At 35.3% G+C, this 9,506-nt stretch overlaps 1 protein-coding gene across 1 annotated transcript; it reads right to left on the bottom strand.

The window, feature by feature from the left end:
* Positions 1-893: 893 nt before the first annotated feature.
* Positions 894-8,589, bottom strand: Catl-like (cathepsin L like protein). Its single transcript, XM_028301533.1, has 14 exons — positions 8,509-8,589; positions 8,076-8,190; positions 7,620-7,713; positions 7,185-7,314; positions 6,974-7,100; positions 6,730-6,845; positions 5,484-5,589; positions 5,203-5,280; positions 4,053-4,282; positions 3,346-3,469; positions 2,856-2,961; positions 2,407-2,496; positions 2,087-2,181; positions 894-1,654 (listed from the first exon to the last, which is right to left on the bottom strand). Exons 1-14 carry the CDS (start codon positions 8,564-8,566, stop codon positions 1,474-1,476), a joined length of 1,650 nt encoding a protein of 549 aa, XP_028157334.1. The 5' UTR covers positions 8,567-8,589; the 3' UTR covers positions 894-1,473.
* Positions 8,590-9,506: the final 917 nt, after the last annotated feature.

Below are 9,506 nucleotides of genomic sequence, written 5' to 3'. Positions count from 1 at the left end.
GCACTTCCATACATGTTCATAATAATTAACAGCACGACCAAACTATCGGCCGACAAAAAGTCCTCTGCTGGGTGTTTTAAAACTTAAGCTGTAGGTAATTATATCAGTTAATTGTGACAGAATCCGCGGAAAGAAGAAGAATAAGCACTTTTATAAAGAAATGTTTTTCTCGTGTTAATAGTTGGCAGAGCACAAATAATTTGTAACCGCTTAAACTTAGTCTGCTGCAGTGCAGAAGTTACAATATTCCTTTTGTTCTACAAACGACGGCACTTCAAGCTAAATAGTATGGCATCTTATACAGCCGTAATACGTGTTATTTTGCAACTAAAACTAAAGTGTATTTTGGTAACTAAATTCTTGCGGTGAGCGCAGCTTGAATTTTACTAAGAAAATAAACACCAGCTCCAGGTTTTCGTAAGTGTTCTCTAGCTAATGAATTGTTAGCAGTTCATAACTGTAAGGCTTAAAACTAGTTCAGGGAATGCACAAAATGCTTCCACTTCCAGTTTCATTTTCAAACGCGCGCTTGTCGAGCTTCAAATCCTTGCGGCGAGCGCTTTAGCGTGCGTTGCATAAAGAAATGCACTTAGCTGTTAAAATAATATTTCTGGAAGCATCTGATGAAAATATAATCAGCGAGACCTATACTACTGTGATCTACTACCTGTGTTAAATTAGTTTGAACTAAATGCAATTCAATGCATTTTTCCCCGAAAAAAAAAAGGTACTAATGTAGGTTAGGATACTGATCCGTACCTTCTTTGTTTTAAATAAGTTTTTCATATTACTATAGACTCCATCCATTATACATAGACACAATTTAAAGCTTGGAACAGTTTTAATTTTGTTATTTTCAATCAGACCAAAATATGTAGTAAGTGAAAGGCTAGTGAAAATTCTGCTTATATTTATTTCCACGTGCAAACAAGTTTTCTTAAAACTAAATAATATACAATTTAAGCATGAAGTCTTTTCTTTATAATCGTTTTAGAACTAACAATAATTACGTAAGACATGATAAATGCCGGTCACACTGCTCTGAAAGGCGATCAATCTCAAGTGGTATAATTACGACAATTAATCTTTAGTCTTCACCATATCAAAAGTTTTGACATGCAGAGTTACTGTAATTAACTATCTCAAAACATTAGATAATAATAGTATTCTATACTATTAAAGTTTACAGTTAAGAGTAGAGTTCCTGGCACGGATCTTAAGCGCTGAAAAAAACGCGCAGAATGTTTTTATATTGTTTCTATTACAAATATATTCACATACTTCTATGGACCAATACAACTAAGTAAAACAATACATACAGCCGAACATAGAACCTCCTCCTTTTTTGAAGTCGGTTAAAAAACGAATTATGCGTTAAACGATCCCAATTTTTGGTATCAAGATTCATGAGCTTCCTTTTTTTAACAGCAAATTATCACGTCCTTTATAATTACTGTTTAGTTTGCTCACATTTTATATGACTACATAAGTAGGTTCTGCTGTGACCCCACAGGTGTTGTCCAGAGTAGAGATCTGCATGTAGCCATCGACTCCCCACTTCCTGCCCCAGGAGTTCTTCAGAATCCAGAAGGTCTGGCCGTTCTCTTCACCGTAGCCGACGAGGGTCACCTCGTGGTTGAGGACCGAAGGACTGCTGTAAAGAATCATCGCCATTACTAATTAGACTGCTGTGCCTCAAGAACACACACAAATGAAAAAAAACTGTTCTTGTATTTAAAGGATAAAGTATGATAATCCTGGTTTCAGGTCTTAATGAGATGATACATATGGTGCCTATTGAAGCATGAAATTATTCTTAAAAGGACAACGCGTTTTGGAGAACATGAGTCTTGACATTTTCTAACTGGGAACTACTAACACAGGACAAGAGCAAAAGAACTCAAGACTTTCAACTCAAGTACTTACTTGAGTAGGGCTCCCTACACATAGATACTGACTGCAGTGAGCTATAAGATCCTGGCTACACAGGAGTTGCAGCGGTGGGAACGAGAGGTGGGAATAGTCCCATACCCATAGGTACCTGACGTATATTATTTGAGTTTTGTATTAAAACGATTTGACTTACCACGATGCATCGTAGAAGATGCCAGATGAATATAAGGAGAAGGCATCATTAGCGTTGACTGACACTGATAAAGGTCCGTGGTTAATTACCGCAACCTGAAATAATATTATTATTGTTTAGTTTAAATCTTCCTCTAAATTACTAATTATTCGGGTGATTTTTTTAGGTCAAATAAACTTCAATCATCCAATTTTAAATTATAATAAATATTTTTGAGAATGTGACATTTTGGTTGTATTTTTTACAAAATCTTTGTTCGAAGCATAGGTATAATAGCAAAGGTAGTTCGAAGTTTGTTAAACGCTACATTTTTTACTTACTTTCAAAGCATTGATGCTGTACGGGCTTACGTCAGTGAAGCCACGAATTGGGAAAGTCGTAGTCATGTTTTCGATGTGACAGAAACCATCCTGGAAATAAAGCAAGCAAACATGGTTCAAAACATACAACACTCAAGATAGGCTTAGAGCTAGTGATGGCCAGAGCCCATATGATAACTTCATGATGCATCGATATTCTTAGCTATGTTGGGAACATGCGCTGACAAACATTTAGCTTTTATAAAATAACGTATCTACAATCGGCAAAAGTGTTAACTGTCCATTGCCAGTCATGTCGTCTCGTTCTATCGTAAAGAATCACCATTTGATGAAAGCGAGAGCAAAAACGGAAATGGTTAGTTAACACTGTGGCCGTGTGTACGTCTGGCGTTCACCAGCTCTTAGTCTATGATGAAGATATTTCATTTATGTTAGTTGTAAATAAATACCGTGTTAGTGTACTGGCCGTACTCCGCTTCAGTGGGCAAACCGAAACTCATCATCCACTCGTACGCAGCATTGTCCGTGCCACCATCACAACCAGCTGCACCAAAGCTAAAAACGAAACGTTAAAGTACAGTCAACGGCACTAGAGACTTTACTTATTCATTTTTTTTGCAAAATAGCATCTGTTATCTTCCAAATAATTGTGATGCATTTATTTAAAGGGTTGTTAGATGCGCTTCACTGTATTTTTTTTTGTATGGGACAGGAGGCACACGAGCAGATGGATCACCTGATGGTAAGTGATTACCGACGCCCATAGACACCCGCTGCCCTGGAGGAGTTGTACGTAAGTTGCCGGCCTTTACTTTTATGCTTCATGAAAAAATACTTTTAGAGGACTGCTGAGACATTTTTTATGCTTTCTTTACCTTCTACTTTTTTTTAAATATCTAAGCTATGACTACTGTTTATTAGGTAGGGTTTTGTACTCACGCCCAAGCACAGTCCACGAGAGCCTGGTTACTGAGGGTCACCAGCTTGCCGGTGCTGCGGGCAACAGCGCCTTCCATGGAGGCAGTGGTGCCGAAGGTCCAGCAAGATCCACAGGATTCTTGGTCTGTAAATATTATTAGTTTAGCACCCAGTCTACGAGTAGTCTCGTTGCAACAAGTTCATCAAAATTGACGTCCGCTGTATGATGTAGCCCAGCGGTTCCCAAACTTATTTAGTCTACTGCCCACGTTGAGAATAAATAATTTTTTAGCGCCCCCCATTTTTGTAGTCAAGAGTCGAGCTCAGTCGGTGTCTAAGTAGGACTAGTAGATGACGCCTCCCAAGCCTCTACACAACGTCCCGATTTTTTTTTCTGGGTCTCTTACCGCCCCCCTTTAAGCCTGCAGCGCCCACAAGAGGGCGTTATCGCCCACTTTGGGAAAGTCAGTCTTTCCCAAAGTAGCCTTTCCCTAGGAGGGTCAACAGCACATTTTCCGTTTTCTTTCATCCAGCTAATACTATATGTATAATCCAGTTACTTTCATCTGCGTGGCCTTTGCTAAAACGTGGTATCCTCAAAAATATGTTCAGTTTGATTAGGATCACTGTATTGAAAATATCTTCTAATGAAATAATGCTTCTGAACTTATCCTATAATTAAATAAGGGTTCCTTGTAAGGACTACGGAACCCTAAAAATGTACTCACTCTTGACTGGCGTGACAAGGCCGTACATTCTCGTGTCGTATTCCTTAGGTAAGTTCTGGGCCAGTTCTTCCAACTCAGCCTCTGTGTAAGGGAACGGAACTGTTCCAACTTTGCCCTTTGGCCTGGCTTGCAGGCCCTTGTGCTTGACCATCTCGGCTTCAGTGCGGTCTGCGAACTGGTTGATGGCCAGTTTGTAGCCGAGGTTCTTGCGATTGGTATGAGATACAAGTCTGTGAATAGGAAGTTAATATTTTATGTCTACTTCTCCTTTTAACATCAATAAAATTTCAATGGGATGCTGACACAAGTTATTTATTCTACTTTTATGGTTATTAAATAAATAGACATCCATAATTTCACAACACCGCTGTGCTATACAGGGTGGAAACGATAAGTGATCTCATTCGATTATTTCTAAACTATACAAGATATCGAAAAACTGGTTACTGATCCTGAAAGTACTTCACGAGCTCTATCCAACGGTACCAATAATAGGTTACCGAATTAACTGGATCTATCTGAAAATTAATTGTTTTCAGCTTCCATACATTTAGTAAAACCACATAATATTAAAAACTATACAAGATATTCAAAAACTGGTTACTGATCCTGAAAGTGCTTCACGAGCTCTATCCAACGATACCAATAATAGGTTACAAAATTAACTAGATCCATCCTAAAATTCAATGTTTCCAGCTTCCATACATTTAGTACAGCCACAGTCATGGCACTCTTGTCTTGATAATATTATAGCAAGTAAAGCCTAAAACCAATGTTTTTCATTAATAATTTTAAATAAGAATGCAATTTACGAGTTCATTTTAAGTGTTTATTTTTTAATAAAAAAAAATACTTCTAATTTTGTTTGACTGGCATACATTTAGTATGGAGGCTGAAAACAATTTTCGGATAGATCCAGTTTATTATGTAACCTATTATTGGTACCGTTTGAAAGAGCTTGTGAAGCACTTTCAGAATCAGTAATCAGTTTTTCGATATCTTGTATAGTTTAGAAATAATCGAGTGAGATCACTTAACGTTTCCACCCTGTATACACCGTAGGTAGTATACTCGCAGTGGTGACAACTCCCTGCATGTGTTATGAAGGTACACGTTAATGTTTTCGGCGAGATTGTTATAAATAAATTACCTCATATTCTTCCTGAAGATAGTTTTTCTCATTTCGTGTTCGCCTTCAAAGTAATTTTTGTTGTGCTTCTTCTTGAACCTGTAAAATATACGAGTAAGTGTTTATTTTACTAGGTGTCTGATGCCCGTTTTCACCATCAATTCCTAATTTTTAAGTGACCCCTGTGGTCACATTTTACAGGAATTTTGTTTACACAGGGGTCACTTAAAAATTAGGGATTGATGGTGAAAACGGGCATGAGTCTTATACACATTAAAACATTTCCTTTTTAAAATACTTACGCTTGAAAAGCGTGTTCAACATGATCATTATTCTCGGGATCTAAAAAGAGGAGACCTTCTGTGACAGCTTCGTCGTCCATTGAATAAATTCCCTCCTCTTCACAATCTAAAACCAACACAAGTTAGCAACTAAGTTATACGAATAGAATGTTATACCTAATATGTATACAGTGTGTCCGGGATTGTAGTGATCAAACTTTAATGGCGTAATCTATAGACAATTTTATCGACGAAAATACTTCAAATTTGGGGCTTGACCCATTTGTCGCAAAATTACGAGGATTTAAGTTTTTAATTTTTAGTTTTCACCTCTTCCTTCAAAAACAAGTGAAAACGTGGGTAACTTAACATTAATAAGCGAATATTTGATATCATGCGATAGTCAATAAAATTATCTATTAGTAGAAGTAGAAAACGGACACAAGTTTCATAAATTTTATGGAAGTAAGAATGGATTGAATTAGAAAAAGACATGATTTTTTTAACTTATTTTTCAGTTATTTTCCAACACAAGAAAAACCAGGTCGTTAAGGTATGTTTTATTTGCACCCCTTCCCAGCCGGTTCCATAGCGCGTCGGAATAGGTTGTGTGATTCTTTCAGGCAGTGCATTTTCGCATGTTAGCAGCGCTATGGAACCGGCTGGGAAGGGGTATCTTTGTTCAACAATTACGTCGAAACTAATAGACGTAGACTAATAAATTTACATTCGTTTTGTAGAATAGCTCAAATACTAATAATACAATGCAAATAAAACATACTTTGACGACCTGGTTTTTCTTGTGTTGGAAAATAACTGAAAAAGAAGTGAAAAAAATCATGTCTTTTTCTAATTCAATTTATTCTTACTTCCATAAAATGTATGAAACTTGTGTCCGTTTTCTACTTCTACTAATAGATAATTTTATTGACTATCGCATGATATTAAATATTCGCTTATTAATGTTAAGTTACCCACGTTTTCACTTGCTTTTGAAGGAAGAGGTGAAAACTAAAAATTAAAAACTTAAATCCTCGTAATTTTGCGACAAATGGGTCAAGCCCCAAATTTGAAGTATTTTCATCGATAAAATTGTCCATAGATTACGCCATTAAAGTTTGATCACTACAAGCCCGGACACACTGTATAGTTAATCAAATTTTCTAGCGTTAAGAGTCGCTTCTCAAAGTCTCAAAGAGAGCAGTCGCCTGGCAAGCGAAAGGTCGTGTGTTCGATTTTCCCACCTTAGGCAAAAAATTATTATTACCTTCTTCGGCGTCAAAGACATCGTATTTAATTTCATCAGTATTGAAATTTCTAAATTCCCATATTTCGTGCTTATCCAGCGTCCCAAGCCACGTGTTGTATTCTTTTTCTTCATACCTAAAAATATATTTATTTAGTCATACTTAAATCGGGTTTTTAAATAAAAGATTTGAAAATTAAATCCCGTTAGTATCATTTAACGAAATCTGGCTTACTATATTTAGTTAATTGGTTTTATTATTTACCTTACTGGCACCCATGCCTTGATATCAGTTTTATAGAATGCCCAAATAATGTACTGATACTCAACATTTGTATCATCATCTTGATACCAGAATTTTGTAGTATCTTGGTCGTACATGAGTTCATTGCCTGAAAACACAGAGTTTAAAATCCATGAAGTAATCTCAAAATCATAAAAGTTTTACCAGTAGTTATCAGAGATTTTTTTCTTACCAACTTTTTTGAAATCTCTGTATCGAATGTTCGGTAAAATATCTTCAAGCGTTTGTCTAACGTAGACGGTTCCTTTGATTTTGTGGCATACAATCTCAGTGTTTGCATCTTTATCAGTTTTCGGAAAAATCTGTGGACAAAATCAAAGATAATGTAATGTAAGAATGTGTTGACTGTTTTTTGCAGTTCAAACTGTTTTTGACTAAGAACATTGGTCAAAACACACTACAAAACGAAAGAAACGAACGAAAAAGAAGTGAAAAAGAAATACTTCAGTATTACCTAAGGTAGATATTATGTTTATTGGCACAGTTTACTCTGTTATAAATTTTGACCGATGCCTAAATTTCAAATCAGGCAAACCCAATTTTTCCAATTTTGCAGTCTAGTCTTGACTAATATGCCTTTAGTAAAAAACGGTTTTGATTGTATTACCTCGTATTTCACACCATATTTGCTATTCTTCGTCGTTATTATGGATTTAAAAGCTCCGTCATTGTAATCTATCCTTGAGCACTTGGGTGTTCTCCTAAAATTAGAAGAGTTTTGCTATAAGGTATAAATAAATACACAAAATAAAATTTATAAAATCAGATTTTTATGAAAATTAAAATAGTTAAAATGATGATATCAGTTTTCTGACTTCACCATACCATTTATATGCACATGGGCTAGTGTCAGCTTATAACCCCATTTACTTAACACCCTGTATATTCCGGCATATTATAATTGAATAGACTCAAGGCGAGAGTACAGATATGTATCTACCATCCTAGACTGCATCTCACTTAACAGTAGGTTGATATTGGTTCTATACAACTCTTTTTGTTTGATCAAGCTTAAACATTACACCCTGTATAATAATAATTGTATCAATAAATGAAACATTACCACATCTGATATTGTTCTGAAAATCCAGCCAGAAGGTAAACTCGAGTAGCCTCAAAAGTGTAGTTAGCTGGCCATTCGAGTTCAGGAATATCAGCATTGTCGTCTTCTTTTACCACTAAAATAAAAATACAATAACATAAAGATAAAATTACGAGCCGAAGGCATAATAAATAACCATGAGCTAATATTTATTGGCACAGTATTATTACCTACAGTTTTTTGTTTTGTACCATGATTGTAATGTGTCAATAAAGTATTTTCTATTTCTATTCTATTTAATTTTTGGAAAATATCTTGTATTTTTTTTTAAGAGAAAAATATAACATTAAAATGTAACACCACGTGTGCATAAACGCGTGTTACAGCTAATACCAATGATTTGTTTTTTAAACAAAGTGCAAACTGCATTGTAAAAATAATTTAAAAAACTTACCACATTTTCCGTGGACCGTCAGCAGGACAGATAAAAATAAAATATGTGGTAACCACATTTTGCACTGTGAGTGTGCAATGTGGTATATGATAAACTACTTACAGGAAAATGATTTTTCAGCGGTTTATATACACAATCAGTTATCACAGTTTTTGTTAATGAATTGAACGGGTGTTGGTACATTTTAATGGGATATGCATTTAGAAATTAAAACAATATTTTATGTAGAGTGTTTAATAATAAATGTATGTGACATGACCAACGCGGCGCGGGCTGTCGCGGGCTTGCTGTGTAGAGTCCTTTACACATTATTGTATTGTTGTTTCTAGCCTAATTTTTAATTTACATTATATTTAAAAATGTATTTTGATTAATCAATAATAAATCATTGATGAATCAGTACCTCTCATAAGAGACTGTATCCAAAAGACTGGTCAAGTTTTTTTCACTACAAAACTTATAGAATTTTATAGACGCCGACACAATTTTTCGTAGCAATGATTATAGTTGGCTAAACTAAATATACAAGTATGTGACCGAAGGCAACTTTTGTTACAATTAACAAATATTTTTTAATATAGTAGTATAGGTTAATAAATTTCATAAAAAAAAAGGACTATCCATACATTTATATCGTTTATCCCTACGTGTCCAGCACGGCTGGTTATTAATGATCTCGCTTAAATATAGTTGGCCATTTACTTTGATAAGATAAATATTACGACACTATTAGTTAATGTGGTAGCGATATTAAAGTGGATCATGTGGGTTCATTTGTTGAAATAACTTTTATGGAAAAAATAGTAGCACCTACGTACACACGGCCACAGTGATAATTATCCATTTCCGTTTGATTTATTCCGATCTAATACCAACATCGATCGGAATAGAAAATAAAAAAGTATAAAAACAAATACCATTGGTATTAGATGATGGTATTGGATCGGAATAGATCTTCCGTTTTTGCTCTCGCTCTCATCAAATGGTGATTCTTTGCG

Source organism: Ostrinia furnacalis, unplaced genomic scaffold, assembly GCF_004193835.3.
Source record: "Ostrinia furnacalis isolate ACB-3 unplaced genomic scaffold, ASM419383v2 OfSCF0932, whole genome shotgun sequence".
NCBI classification, from domain to species: domain Eukaryota; kingdom Metazoa; phylum Arthropoda; class Insecta; order Lepidoptera; family Crambidae; genus Ostrinia; species Ostrinia furnacalis.
This window is presented reverse-complemented; position numbering and strand designations above follow the sequence as displayed.